We start from the raw sequence: 15,178 nt of genomic DNA on the forward strand, positions 1-15,178 counted from the left end.
GCTTGGTTCTTGCCATTCTTTGTCGCTTTTCTTTTTACTGCGCTAACAGCAGAAAACGTAGCAACCAGAGGCGACTCGCTGCTCTTAAAGTGTGTGACTGGCTGTGACGCGGTGCCGCTCCGGCTCGTGATTGGTGACGGGCTGCACGTGGTGCTCAGCAACGTTCAGAGGAGCACCGCCCCGCCTCGGTGTGTGCCGCTCATTGGAGAAGAGTGCATTGAATTTGCGCGCTGCCGCAAGCCTCTCTGCGATAGGTGCGTGACGAAGCTGCGCGCGCTCTGCGGAAATATAAGCGAGGCTTTGAGCTGATCGGACCACATTTTCTCTTAGTGTCGATACTACGAAGAAAAGAACCTGTCAAAATGAGTGGTCGCGGAAAGACAGGAGGCAAAGCCAGAGCTAAGGCTAAGACCCGCTCATCCCGTGCCGGGCTTCAGTTCCCCGTGGGTCGTGTCCACAGGCTGCTGCGCAAAGGCAACTATGCGGAGCGTGTGGGAGCCGGCGCCCCCGTTTACCTGGCAGCTGTGCTCGAGTACCTGACCGCTGAGATCCTGGAGCTGGCTGGCAACGCAGCCCGCGACAACAAGAAGACTCGCATCATCCCACGTCACCTGCAGCTGGCTGTGCGCAACGACGAGGAGCTCAACAAGCTGCTGGGGGGAGTCACCATCGCTCAGGGTGGTGTGCTGCCCAACATCCAGGCCGTGCTGCTGCCCAAGAAGACCGAGAAGCCCGTCAAGGCCAAGTAAACGCAAAGCGCTGGGCTGCACCAACAACAAAGGCTCTTTTAAGAGCCAAACACTCCTCTCTCAGCAAAGATTTTACTTGGCATTAATAAGATAAGATAAGATAACCTTTATTAGTCCCACACGTGGGAAATTTGTTTTGTCACAGCAGGAAGTGGACAGTGCAAAAGTTATGAAGGACAATTAGAATAAAATAAAATAAGAATAAATACAGTACACAACTGTACAGAATAGAATAAAAATAGAATACTATATACAGTAGAATAAAATAGAATAAAATATACAATAGGATAAAAATAGAATACAAATGCTATATACAACAGAGTGAAAAATACAACGGTGCCAGAAAGATTATTGCACATTTGTGTTATTGCACATTTGTGGATGTGTGTGTTTGATCAGTTAAAGTCTTTGTTGTGGAGTCTGACAGCAGTGGGGAGGAAAGACCTGCGAAATCTCTCCGTCCCACACCGTGGGTGCCGAAGTCTCCCACTGAAGGAGCTGCTCAGTGCTGTCACAGTCTCATGCATGGGGTGAGAGATGTTGTCCAACAGGGATGACAGCTTAGCCACCATTCTCCTGTCACTCACAACCTCCACTGGGTCCAGAGGGCATCCTAGAACAGAGCTGGCCCTTCGGATCAGCCTGTTCAGTCTCTTCCTGTCCCCAGCAGAGATGCTGCCACCCCATGTGCATTTATCAAGTTGTGTACTGGGAAATTTAGAGTGGATGTGTCTCAAATTGTTGAAGAATGTACATTCTTCATCTACCTGCCGAAACAGTCTATGAACAATACCTCATTAAGAATCAATGACTGGGGACATTGAGACTGAATGGACCATGTTCAGCACCTCCATCACTGAAGCTGCATTGAGCTGTGGCTGTAATGTGGTTGGTGCCAGACTAAAGTAAAAAATTCTCCTCAGATAAATTTTCCTAAAGATGTTTTCCTTCATTATCAGCAGTTCGCATGATGCATATTTGTGCTCAAGGGCTCTCTTTTATTGTATGTTTGATTCTAATTACTACCATAATGCTGTTAAATTGGGCTGTGACGTCAGCTTTAACTGGCAACTGCAGTCACAGAGAAACTTGAGTCTCTTTGGGAATAGCAGATAGAGCGGGGACGCTGAGAGGAGGTCCAGTGTTTATGTAACAAAACCACGACCGACTGTTTCAACCTGACAGCCTGAGGTCTTCTTCAGTAAACTGGACTGAATATGTGCAAACAGCAGCATGTTTTCTGTCTCTTGCCACATCTGTATTTACGTGCTGAAACCAATTACAGCCATTTGGTAGCTTAAGTTCAAAGTTATGTTTAAATTTTTCACCGATCAATAGTTTTAGAACTGACTGTTTATTTATTTATTTTAGTGAGTTTTTATTAAATACTGAGGTAATAAACAGTCTATGAACAATACCTCATTAAGAATCATCCAAAGCTACATGTGCAGTACTCCGTACAGCCTTAGAGTAATGACTGCAAGCATTAACCCTTTGAGGTTCACACCAAGAAAACTGCAATTTAAGAAATATTTCTTTGCATTGTTTATTCCTTTAGAACAGGGGTGGGCAATCTCAGTCCACGAGGGCCGGTGTCCCTGCAGGTTTTAGATCTCACCTTGGGTCAACACACCTGAATCACATGATTAGTTCGTTACTGTTTTTTTTTTTTTTTTTTTTAAACGCTTTATTTAAAGTATACAAAATTACAAATAAAATTTACATATACATACAATTACATATACAAAACCATGATCACATACTACTTATTAAGGAAGAAGGAAAACAAGGAGGAAAGTCGAGCATCTGAGTCCACAAAACACTTTTAAAACTTACAGTGTCAATACATTCCAGGGGAAAACTTTTCCAAGTTTCAGGTCCATTGTTCTCCTTCTCCGCAGATCTGTAATGATATGTTTGCTCACCACATCACTACTTATCATCCTTTGTTCTATCACTCCTTTGGCACGGGTTTTCCAAATATGTGTGTTAATTACACACATTATTAACCAAAAGAGTCTCCTTTTGTCTTCACCCATTTTTTCTTTAAACAAACCATATTTAAGTGCTTTAATGTTAACATCAAAATCGTAACCAATTTGTTAGCAGAGACGGGTCTTCCAGCGGAATCTGCATGAATATTGAAGATACTAATTATCTAGACGGAGGAATAATCACACGTGGGGCATCGGCTTTCACCGGAACATTCACACCGAAAGGGTGCCATTGTTTTATTATAGAACTCTCGCGCATACTCCGTGCACAACAGGAAGCATCCTTACAAAATAAAAGCATAACAAATGACAGTGAGGGCATACCTAATAATTAACTCACAAATTCTGTCATCTTCTGCCTTGTCTCAGTTGTCCTATAACAGTCCAATAGAAGATGTTCTAAGGTCTCATCTTCATCACAGTCTATCATAGGACATTTCATGGTGGTAACAAAACAACTCCACTGAACCACTGCCCTCACAGGGAGGCGCCCGAGCGAGATGAGCCATACCACATCTCTCATGCTTTCGGATAATAATTTGTCTTGTATATTTTTAACTGTAGAAAGATTCTCGTCTTTATCTACGCACTTATATTGAATCATACCTTCATTTTTAATTTCATTAATTTGTTTATAAATATTTTTCGTATTATCTTGGAAAATATTTAGACTATAATGTTCCCATTGACTTGATAAATCTCCATACATAAGTCTGTGGTATGGTACGCCCGCTCTGGCCCTGCCTCTTTTTTTGTTCCACAATTCTTCCTTCCCCCGAACCCACGGGGCACCCCGAGATATTGCACTGTGAGTATTTTTAATAAAAGGGATTCGCAAAACAATCTCTAAGTCTGGGGCTCCCAATCCCCCGTGTTTCTTACCCTTGTACATAAATTTTCTCTTAGTCACTTCACGATTGGATCCCCAGATAAATTTAATGCACATCTTACTTATTTTCATTACGGTTTTTCTCGGAGGAGGAAGTATTGTGGCAAGGAAAAGAAGTTTTGAAATTATGTGTGTTTTTACAATATTAATACGTGTTTTATAATTTGTATCTTTATTTTCCCATTTCATAATTTCCATTCTGATTTCATTTTCTTTCTTATTCCAATTTAGTAAACTATAGAGTCAGTATTATCGATCCATATACCCAAAATTTTAATCTCCCTACATAAGGAGATAGTCATTTTGGGTTGTCTGGTCTGATGTCCAAGCCACACCCCTTCAGTTTTATCTTGGTTCAGCTTGGCACCTGATGCCAGTTCGTATTGGTGTAATATCTCCATAACTGAAGACAATTCATTTTGATTTCTAATTAACACCGTCACATCATCTGCATACGCCAAGAGTGATTTTATGGGATTTGTCAAGGATGTATCCCTTAATACGTTTATCATTATTCATCCTTTTCAATAAAGGGTTGATTGCAAGGACATATAATGCAGCACTCAAAGGACATCCTTGCTTAACCCCGCACTCAGCACTAAAAGGGGATGAGAGTTTTCCATTTAACTCGCACTAGGGACTTTTTATAAATTAATTCATTAAATTAATAAATTAACTCATTACTTGCCATAAATAGGAGTGGGAAACAGAATCAAAAGCCCTCCTTTGGTCTAAGCCTAAGATGCAGAGCTCTGAGTCCTTTCCATTATAAATAATTTCTCTTAGCATACATAAATTATCCCACATCAGTCGTCCCTTAATTGCGCATGTTTGTTCTTTTTCAATGATAATATCTAACACATCCTCTAGTCTGGACATAATTATTTTAGTAAAAATTTTATAATCTACATTCATTATTGTCAATTGTCTATAATTATTAATATCTTCTCTGTCACCTTTCTTATATAATAAACACAACTCCTTCATAAAACGATTTACCCATTGTTCCTCTTTCTATTCCTTCGTTATAATACTGAGTTAATAATTCAGACAGTTCTTTACTCACAAGTTTATAAAATTCAGAGGGGAGGCCATCCGGACCAGGTGTTTTCTCGGTGCTAAGTTGGTTAATTACTGACTCCACTTCCTCTCTTTTAATTTTTCCAATCAAAGTTTCATAAATGACAGAATCTAATGGTTCGACCTCACTCAAAAAAATGTATAACAATAGTCCCCAATAACTTGTCTTTTTCCTTCTTCTTTAAAAACTGACTTTCCATGTTTATCCTTAATTGAGACAATAAAATAATTTCTACGTTTCTTTTGATTATTTAGAATCATATAATCGCCGTTCCCGTGAAATTCAGTACGTCTCAACATATTAAATAAAACTTCTCTATTGACTCGATCAATGTTCTCTTTAAGAGACATCATTTGATTTTCTTCCTCCTCTTCTTTCTCCTTCTTATTTCTTAAATATATATATCTACTCACATCTTCGTTATATTTTATATTCTTTGCATGATTTAATTCTCTCGCTTTGAATTTAAAAAATTGACACATACGTCGTTTAAGGAGCTCCCAAAGTTCCGAAAAAGAAGTAGTAAAAATCTTAAGATGTAATATTTTCTTAATTTCAGATTTAACTTCGGGCACAAGCAACTCGTCTGTTAACAAGGATGTATTCAATTTCCAATAGTTCAAAAATTCGTGGGAGCAACACGATACTGTTGCCATAACCACCATATGATCAGAAAAATCTGTTAATAGTGTGTCATACTTCAGACCTTGAACATTAGATGATATATAAAATCTATCAATCCTTGTTTTAGTTAATGAATCGAATAGTGTAATGTATAGTATGGGGATGCAAAAGCCTGTATAAATCACGAAGTGCTGCTTCTTTACAAACTTTGACCAACAATTTACTTTCTCGCAATTCTCTAAATTCAACATTGGATATTCTGTCAGTCGCTTCAGTAACAATGTTAAAATCTCCACACAAAATTATATTAAAACCAGTCTCTAATAAATACTTAAGTTTTTTCAATAAATGTATCTTTTTCGTTCGATCGGGTGCATTATAAACATTAATAATACGTAACCTTTGCCCGTAATAACAGCAATCAACGAGGAGGAGACGTCCCGGTATTATGTCTCTTCTTCTGATTATATTCACCGTATCTTTTTTAAAGAAAATGCCCACTCCATCAGAGCTGTCTTCCCCTATCGATATTATTGAATGGCCAGTGTTCCACATTTTAGTTAATTCACATATATCTGCGCGTGTTTTTAATCTCATCTCTTGAAGGCACAAAATGTCATAATCAAGCCTTTTTAAGAAATCAACCTTCCTTTTCCTGCTCTTGTCTGATTGAAGACCTCTGACATTAAATGTTATTATTTTAATGTTACTCATAGGTTCACTAAAGGAAAGTCCATCTCAGAATTATTACTCACGGAGGACTTGGTCTATTATCCTTCCGCTTATCTCTTCCACAGCTATAGGCAGAAACACTCCTTTTTCTGCCTCCTCTCATATCCTCGTTGACGAGCTCATCGAGGGCCGGGTGACTTCCACTAACGAAGGTCTTCCCTTTTTCCTTTCGTTTCCTCAGGCAGCGCAGCAAAAGCCAGAGATGCCGCCTCTGTGAGAGGGAAGGATCCAAGGTCCTCGCTATCTCCATTGTCATCAGATGTCTTCTCGCTGTCAATTTCCTCGTCGTCACTTTCACTCTTATTCTCGCCATCAGATGTCTCTATGATTAGGTTACCATCCAGCTCTTCATTACTCTCGTCACTTTTTTCACTTGACTGAGACAGTGGAGATGGTAACTCATCTTGAACAGGGCTAGGTTGGTTATCCTGATCATCCACTTGTGGATTGTCTAATCCAAGCGAAGTCGGGAGTGACAGTGAGACTGAAGTCGAGGAAGGAGGAAGAGGAGGAGAGGGGGGAGCCTCTCTCTCCTGGGCACTCACGGGGGCGTCCATTACTTGAGAAGGATCCTCCAAAGAAGGGAAATCTAAGGTGTCTGAAGGTCGGGGTTTTTGGGAAGATTTAAGTATGTTCACAAAAGACTTGGGGCATTTAAAGAAAGTGTGCCCTTTCACACCACAGAGGGAGCACTCACTTTCATTATGACAACTTTTAGCCTTGTGGCCCAACTCACCGCATTTCCAACATTTAATAGTGGGGCAATCTCTCGCCTGGTGGTCTAGATCTTGGCAGATGAAACACCTTACCGTTTGGCCAGGATAAATAATCCTACCATTGTAGGGGCCCAACGAGATGGAATTAGGGATGGAGATTATATGTCCAGCTTCATCTCTACGCATCCGCACTTTGTATTTTCGTACTCCATACCAGAGGCCGAATTTATCCACTGGCTTGACTGGGGGTTGAAGAATCTCGCAGTACCTTTTAAGATATAGCTCGATATCTTGGTCTGGAATCCTTCCAGTCCAGAATTTAACAACAAAAGTCACTACCTCTACCTGGACAGAAGACTCCACCTGCCAGTCTTTCCATTTCGGATGTGATGCGTTGGAAAGAGAGATCTCTAAGAAGCGACGTAAAGGCGCCTCTTGGGTGAAACACAGCTCAAAGTCCCGTTTACTGGGCAGAGCGATGAGAGAGTATATGTCTTGCACATTTAGCCATGATGTTTGTAATAACAGCTCTTCACCAACATAATCACGGGTCGGGGGATCCCCGTTTCCGATGTACTTCAGTCTCACCCATAGATTGCTGAAGTTAGAAGCAAACGATAATGGGGCATACGGGGGCATGATTACATAACTAATAGTAATCTCCGGTTTTGCCGCGCCCACTCATTTTGATACTTCTCTTCGCACTGTTAACACTCAAAGGAAATGTGTTCGTTACCAGGCCTCTGGAGAACTTCAGGACATGTTGAGGAGCTAATTTAGCCATTTAAATCAGCTGTGTTGGTTCGAGGACACATGTAAAACCTGCAGGGACACCGGCCCTCGTGGACTGAGATAACCCACCCCTGCTTTAGAACAACAGCAACCAAGTTCTTTTTTCTTTTTTCTTTAATAAGCACAGGTGCAGGTAATTAGTCTCTCTTGCGTGAACCTGGAGCTGTGCGAAGATGAGATACGGGCGCTTGAGTTTGTGCAAATCAAAGTGGAATGAATGTGATTGGCTGAACAGGTGTTCTTGCTGTGTGTTCTGTGTTATCCATCAGCATCAAAGAGACTGAGCATTGAATGAAACAGAACAGCATTTATATATTATAATAAATCACCAAATGAATACTGTTTGCTCTCTCTCTCTCTTCAGTCTAAGTTCAGTCTAATATGTGCGCTCCAGTGAGACATATTAAACTTTGTTTGTCAAACGCCAATAACATTTAAGAAGAAGAAGAAGACATATTAAACTTCAGTAAAACTATGCAGTTACCTAATTATGCCCAGTGTTTAATCTCCACTCAGAGCTAAAACTCAGTGAAGTTTTAAAGCTGTGTGCTGGTGCGTAAACTGTGACCATCACCACGTTACATGGGCGCTACACAAACACGAAACCAGGCGGAATTATTATTAAAATGATTTCATTGTTGTCTGAAGATAATACTGATACTAACACATCCATATCTGTCACACAGAGCTCTACATTTACTGCTCATTTAGAATAAATGACTGCCTCAGCAAACGAGGACACAATCACACAGCCCACTGTCTTTGTTAGATGCGCGCCTGTTTCAGCAAAATTCACAAATTCCCTCCAACACAACGTCCGGCCCACTGTGCGGCTCCACCAATGAGATGCGAGGGCCTGCGCAGTGGTATTAGCATACAGCCTGTATAAAAAGCGCTGCTCTCAGTCAAATACCTCATCCATTGCTGCAGAGTATCGAGTAGAGAAAATGCCTGAACCCGCCAAGTCAGCGCCCAAGAAGGGCTCCAAGAAAGCCGTGACCAAGACCGCCGGCAAGGGCGGCAAGAAGAAGAGAAAGACCAGGAAGGAGAGCTACGCCATCTACGTGTACAAGGTGCTGAAGCAGGTCCACCCCGACACCGGGATCTCCTCCAAAGCCATGAGCATCATGAACTCGTTTGTCAACGACATCTTCGAGCGCATCGCTGCTGAGGCGTCTCGCCTGGCCCACTACAACAAGCGCTCCACTATCACCTCCAGGGAGATCCAGACCGCAGTGCGCCTGCTCCTCCCCGGTGAGCTGGCCAAGCACGCCGTGTCTGAGGGCACCAAGGCCGTCACAAAGTACACCAGCTCCAAATAAACTGGATCTCAGACGTCAACACAACGGCTCTTTTCAGAGCCACACACTAAACTAACGAGCATAATTTCTACCGTCAAACATACTGCATACTGTGTTGCAACTAGAATCGCGGATGTTCACCTCCGTGTCACTGGGTGGTATTAATCTGCATTACTGAACCCTGTCTACAGAAACGTGTTCCTGCTCTTTACTTTGTGGAAAGACAAACTCACTACAATCATAATTAGTGCGACTTTGTATTAAACACTTGTGTTTGTTCCAAGTATAATTCTTCGGTTTATTTATTCCTGATATGCAAAGTTGAGTTAGTCATTGCATTAAAATGCTTCGGCGCAGAAAACGAGTATCAACATTCATGTTGCAGTTTTTGTCGTCTGTATTCATTTTCTTGCACTTTCGCCATACAGTTGTGGTCCTGTCTGTTATATGCAGCACTATGCTCCTGCTTCACTGTGTACTGTACTGCACATGGTTGAAATCACAAACCCACCTGACTTGATGTGCACTTTAACACACAACTAGACTAACTAGGATACAAAGGGCTCGTTTGTTGGACTATTAGATGCCAAAAGGTATACTAAGAAAGATATGAATTGCTATCATCACTTTTTATTTTTTTGTACCTTTTCCTCACTTATGATGCCCCTGGATGGATGACACTGTTAGCATTTGCCTATACTGCCTATGCCACAGGCAGGCCCTGCTGTGTCCTTCACATCCAGCTTTCCTAGCAATGCCCAGAGGAATTTCCATCAAAGCTTTCTTGAATCTAACTCCTAATTTGGTGGCTCTGTAACCACCTTGCCCTTTCTATAATACAAGTATTGTAGTAAGTGCTGTGCATAAGATGGGGGAGTTGTACAGGAGATGGGTAGGAATGATTTCCTGTGGTGTTCAGAGGGGAATTTTGGTCATCTCAGTCTCTCACTAAACCCACTCCTGTGACTGGTCAGCACATGATGGAGTGGGTCAGAGTTATTGTGCAGCATTTTACTCATCATGCACAAAAAATTGTGGTCACATATTTTTCAGTAGGTGGGAGAATAACGGAATCCTCCAGAAAGAGGAGCACAGACATACTGGGCACAATTAAAAAATACTATACTAGATTAAACTGACGTCGCTATCCAGGACATGAGATAAGCTTTATTAGTGCCAGAGCTGGGAAATGCACCGACATGGGCAGAGCAGGATAAGATAAATAACAAATAATAACAACAACCTTATTATATTACAATAATAATAAATAAAATGTTTGACTAATGGCGACAAAAATAAAATAATAGTTTAACAGTGAGATGGCTGGATGTTTTTTAGCAGGTATTGAGTATTACACATTGAGACACTTAGTGATCCGTTTGTGGATGTGTGTATTCACGTGTTCATTCACTGCTGTTGTTTATTGTAGAGTCAGTAACTGTAGAAGGAAACTGAGTCAATGCAGACTAAGAGATCAGAGCCAAAGTGTGGAAGCGAGCTGCTGTAAGGTCACTAATGAAACTTCTGATGTACAAGAATGTGAGTGAAACTGTGCTTTGGTTAGAAGTGAGCAGCTGTCACAGACTGCTCCGTGGGGCTCCAGCAGCATCGGTGTGTTTGCTGGGAGCTCGCGGCATCACTTTGTCCCACAGCTGCGCTCACCAGATGCTGCTTTTAAGTCGGAGTGCGAGAACAAACATGTGTATCAGCTGGAAAAGGCTTTTTACGGAGCTCTGCTGCGGCTCCATCGGTTTTAGCAGAGAAAAGAGTGCAAGAAGCCGCCGAGCAGCGCTGAGCTCCGCACCGAGTCGCTGAGCTTTGGAAGCTCCACGAACCGAGAGCAGAGAGCACGAGAGCCCGACACGAGGCCTGCACGACGAGACACAAGCCCGCTGTGGACTGCTCCACTGTCGACCTGCAGTGCTGCTCACACACTCACTTTGAGCTCTTTGATCCCGAGACACGAAACACAAAATGAAGCATTGCGGGGAACACGCGAGAGCTGCGCGCGCTGCCTTCACTCTCCACGGTTCTCATGGTGCGTTTAAGTGCAGCGTGGCGCTTCCGAGTTGCCATCACTGTACCGTGAATCTCTTTGACTCTCGATCAGACTCGAAAGAGGAAAATGTCCGAGGAAGCTCCCGCACCTGCTGCCGCCCCGGCCAAGGCGGCCAAGAAGAAGAAGACGACGACTTCCAAGCCCAAGAAGGTCGGCCCCAGCGTGGGCGAGCTGATTGTGAAAGCCGTGGCCGCTTCCAAGGAGCGCAGCGGCGTGTCCGCTGCCGCTCTCAAGAAGGCTCTGGCTGCCGGAGGCTACGATGTGGACAAGAACAAGGCCCGCGTCAAGACCGCCATCAAGAGCCTGGTGGCGAAGGGCACTCTGGTGCAGACCAAGGGCACCGGCGCCTCCGGATCCTTCAAGATGAACAAGAAGGCTACTGACAGCAAAGCCAAGAAGCCCGCAAAGAAAGCCGCTCCCAAAGCCAAGAAGCCCGCCGCGGCCAAAGCCAAGAAACCGGCAGCAGCTGCTAAGAAGTCGCCCAAGAAGGCAGCGGCAGCCAAGAAGCCCGCGGCCGCTAAGAAGTCCCCCAAGAAGGCCAAGAAGCCCGCAGCGGCGGCCAAGAAAGCGCCCAAAAGCCCCAAGAAGGTAGCAAAGAGCCCCAAGAAGGTGCTCAAGAAGGCTCCCGCAGCAAAGAAGTCCCCCGCCAAGAAGGCTGCCAAGCCCAAAGTCAAGAAGGCGGCCACAGCAGCCAAGAAGAAGTGAGCTGCCACCACTCTCACACTCAACAACGGCTCTTCTCAGAGCCACCACAGCAACACACAAGAGCTCCTTCCTCTCACTCACCACGCTCTCTTTCATAATAATGTTATTATTATTGAAGCACACCTCCCCCTAATTTTCACATTGCATTTACAACCTTTATTAATATCGTAATGCACATTAGTGCTGTCTTCACAAGTCTGCAACTCCAGAAAATACAACAATACAAATATTAACAACTCAATATTTACAATCATACCTTCATAATACAAAACATCACACCACTTCTTTTACTGTGAAACATTGTCATAGAAGAAATACACTGTTAAAAGTTATCACCTACATTTTAACACATAATACATTCATAGATGCATGTTATTATTCATGTATGAAATGTTGAGTTCTATTTTTTGAAAGCCTACACTGGCTGTTGTAGTGGAAGCACACAGTATATTTTAACGATACTTAGCCAGTATCATCCACTTGAAATGCTCTACTTTACAACCTTATCCGTATAAATCTAGGCCAGTTCAATTGATGTTGAGTGATTTCAAGGATACACATTTTACTCCAAGATGAACCCATACAGATATTTATTTTAGTATGTATTTAATTCCTTACTGATTTCATACATGGAGTTATAGTAGTGGTAACGATGAGGGGAATTCCATTATTTCAAAATATAGTCCTGAGTTTACTTCTTGACCTCACCGATCCTTTGGATATCCCAGGTGGAGGAGACGAGTCAGTGGCTGCCCTGTGTCCACCCCCCTCAGTAGTTTTCCACTAATTCTATTGTTCAGTCTGGGGGGGCTGTCCTCTCCCCAGGCTAGTAACTGTGGCTTCCTGTTTATCTGGCTGAGGCAGGTTTCACTCATTTTATAACAGACAGACCCCCACTGTCAATACATTCTTCCCTCCATACAGTTACACACCAAAGTTGATAGCTAAACCAACTGATTTGGCACATCAGAGGTCAGGGTTAAGAAACTTCATGCCATTCTTGAGAGCTTTAAGGTCATAAGAAATGCTTTGTCAACCCCTGTTTTAAGGGCAATAGAATGACTTTGAGAATAAAAATCCACTAACAAAACAAGCACTTGGGAATAATTTCCTGTTCTTCTGATCTCCAGCCGCCCTCTATTACATAAGCAAACCTAAGCACATTCTATTGTAATCAGTGTTTATTCTACTCACAATAGACACAAAAACCTAAGCGTAAGTCAGTAAGTGACTAAAATGTCCCAACTTCAGCAGCAGTGCTGAACATGTTGTTAGCAGCTCTGCATTTTCCTCCCTCTGTACCAAAGAAGTCCACCTGTCCCTCTCCTCCTCATCATGTTCTGTGTTATGATTTCCTGTTGCGTTTGTGGTTTTGCCACATCATGAACTGCGTGTTGTCTGTTTCCATGAGCGTAATTTGTAATAAAAGCAGATCCTGGGTGAAGCTAATCATTAGTGCTACTGCAGTCATAGTTAGCAGATCACCAATGACAACCATCTAATTGTCACACCAAATTAAGTTATGAGGACAGAGATTGGACAAGGAACAAGACTTGACCACACAGCGAGAGAGACTGCAAGTTTGACTTTAGTTTTCATTTTTAGATCTATTGTAGTATTTTAGTTCAACTCTGATGACAAGTTCGCAGTAGAAACTATTGACTGGTGAGTAAAGGTAAATTTGAGTCACTTACTGTGAAAGATGACAAATTAATGTACATTTTAAAATAAAGAGATGCATAATCTACATTCCACAGTACACAAGTCCTGATAGACACAGTAACAGCAAAGAGGAAGTTTGCTGAGAGAGAAGTGTTTGGCTCTTAAAAGAGCCTTTGTTGTTGGTGCAGCCCAGCGCTTTGCGTTTACTTGGCCTTGACGGGCTTCTCGGTCTTCTTGGGGAGCAGCACGGCCTGGATGTTAGGCAGCACACCACCCTGAGCGATGGTGACTCCCCCCAGCAGCTTGTTGAGCTCCTCGTCGTTGCGCACAGCCAGCTGCAGGTGACGTGGGATGATGCGAGTCTTCTTGTTGTCGCGGGCTGCGTTGCCAGCCAGCTCCAGGATCTCAGCGGTCAGGTACTCGAGCACAGCTGCCAGGTAAACGGGGGCGCCGGCTCCCACACGCTCCGCATAGTTGCCTTTGCGCAGCAGCCTGTGGACACGACCCACGGGGAACTGAAGCCCGGCACGGGATGAGCGGGTCTTAGCCTTAGCTCTGGCTTTGCCTCCTGTCTTTCCGCGACCACTCATTTTGACAGGTTCTTTTCTTCGTAGTATCGACACTAAGAGAAAATGTGGTCCGATCAGCTCAAAGCCTCGCTTATATTTCCGCAGAGCGCGCGCAGCTTCGTCACGCACCTATCGCAGAGAGGCTTGCGGCAGCGCGCAAATTCAATGCACTCTTCTCCAATGAGCGGCACACACCGAGGCGGGGCGGTGCTCCTCTGAACGTTGCTGAGCACCACGTGCAGCCCGTCACCAATCACGAGCCGGAGCGGCACCGCGTCACAGCCAGTCACACGCTTTAAGAGCAGCGAGTCGCCTCTGGTTGCTACATTTTCTGCTGTTAGCGCAGTAAAAAGAAAAGCGACAAAGAATGGCAAGAACCAAGCAGACCGCTCGCAAGTCTACTGGCGGCAAAGCCCCCAGGAAGCAGCTGGCCACCAAGGCCGCTCGTAAGAGCGCCCCGGCCACCGGAGGCGTCAAGAAGCCTCACCGTTATAGGCCCGGTACCGTGGCTCTGCGCGAGATCCGCCGTTACCAGAAATCCACCGAGCTGCTCATCCGCAAGCTGCCCTTCCAGCGCCTGGTCCGCGAGATCGCTCAGGACTTCAAGACCGACCTGCGCTTCCAGAGCTCTGCTGTCATGGCTCTGCAGGAGGCCAGCGAGGCTTACCTGGTCGGACTCTTCGAGGACACCAACCTGTGCGCCATCCACGCCAAAAGGGTCACCATCATGCCCAAAGACATCCAGCTGGCTCGCCGCATCCGCGGAGAGAGAGCTTAAGCGCGCTGCACGCTCTCCTACCAACAACGGCTCTTTTCAGAGCCAACTCACTCACACCAAGAGCCCGCTCCTTTAGTCTTCTTATTACTATTGTTTTTATAATAATCTCGTACTCTCACTTCAATGTTCTTGCTGTTTCTATACTAGAAACTAAATTGGCATCAACGTTGAATTCATCAGAACTGTCTGTGTGTGTGTGTGTGTGTGTGTGTGTGTGTGTGTGTGTGTGTGTGTGTGTGTGGCTGGATGACTGAATGTAGTGTAAAGCGCTTTGGGGTTCTTAGGGACTAAATAAAGCACTATACAAATACAGGCCATTTACTATTTAGTTCTCTGTCTCCCAGAGTAGCATTTCTAATTTTGATTGAACTGTCAGAGACAACAGCAGCCTCGAGTAAGCCACGGTATTAGTTTACAGAGGCTGTTAAACTTGCATCTAACATTACAATGTTGGTGACTCAAGAATGTCATCCTAATGGTACTGACATATGTTTACAAAATGTACAATTTATATTTGCATTTCAAGT

At 43.8% G+C, this 15,178-nt stretch overlaps 5 protein-coding genes across 5 annotated transcripts; 4 read left to right on the forward strand and 1 right to left on the reverse strand.

Annotated features, from left to right (window-relative positions):
• Positions 1-219: 219 nt before the first annotated feature.
• LOC134624658 (histone H2A) lies at positions 220-769 on the forward strand. The gene has a single exon (XM_063469681.1). The coding sequence runs from the start codon at positions 363-365 to the stop codon at positions 747-749; it is 387 nt and encodes a 128-aa protein (XP_063325751.1). The 5' UTR covers positions 220-362; the 3' UTR covers positions 750-769.
• Positions 770-8,515: 7,746 nt separating this feature from the next.
• LOC134624660 (histone H2B 1/2) lies at positions 8,516-9,191 on the forward strand. Its single transcript, XM_063469684.1, has one exon. It carries the CDS (start codon positions 8,525-8,527, stop codon positions 8,897-8,899), a length of 375 nt encoding a protein of 124 aa, XP_063325754.1. The 5' UTR covers positions 8,516-8,524; the 3' UTR covers positions 8,900-9,191.
• A 1,812-nt stretch (positions 9,192-11,003) lies between these two features.
• On the forward strand, positions 11,004-11,642 carry LOC134624656 (histone H1-like). The gene has a single exon (XM_063469679.1). The coding sequence runs from the start codon at positions 11,004-11,006 to the stop codon at positions 11,640-11,642; it is 639 nt and encodes a 212-aa protein (XP_063325749.1).
• Positions 11,643-12,038: 396 nt separating this feature from the next.
• Positions 12,039-14,061, reverse strand: LOC134624659 (histone H2A). The gene has a single exon (XM_063469682.1). The coding sequence runs from the start codon at positions 13,892-13,894 to the stop codon at positions 13,508-13,510; it is 387 nt and encodes a 128-aa protein (XP_063325752.1). The 5' UTR covers positions 13,895-14,061; the 3' UTR covers positions 12,039-13,507.
• Positions 14,062-14,170: 109 nt separating this feature from the next.
• On the forward strand, positions 14,171-14,758 carry LOC134624657 (histone H3). Its single transcript, XM_063469680.1, has one exon. It carries the CDS (start codon positions 14,241-14,243, stop codon positions 14,649-14,651), a length of 411 nt encoding a protein of 136 aa, XP_063325750.1. The 5' UTR covers positions 14,171-14,240; the 3' UTR covers positions 14,652-14,758.
• Positions 14,759-15,178: the final 420 nt, after the last annotated feature.

The sequence above is a fragment of the Pelmatolapia mariae genome, linkage group LG3_W (assembly GCF_036321145.2).
Source record: "Pelmatolapia mariae isolate MD_Pm_ZW linkage group LG3_W, Pm_UMD_F_2, whole genome shotgun sequence".
NCBI classification, from domain to species: Eukaryota; Metazoa; Chordata; class Actinopteri; order Cichliformes; family Cichlidae; genus Pelmatolapia; species Pelmatolapia mariae.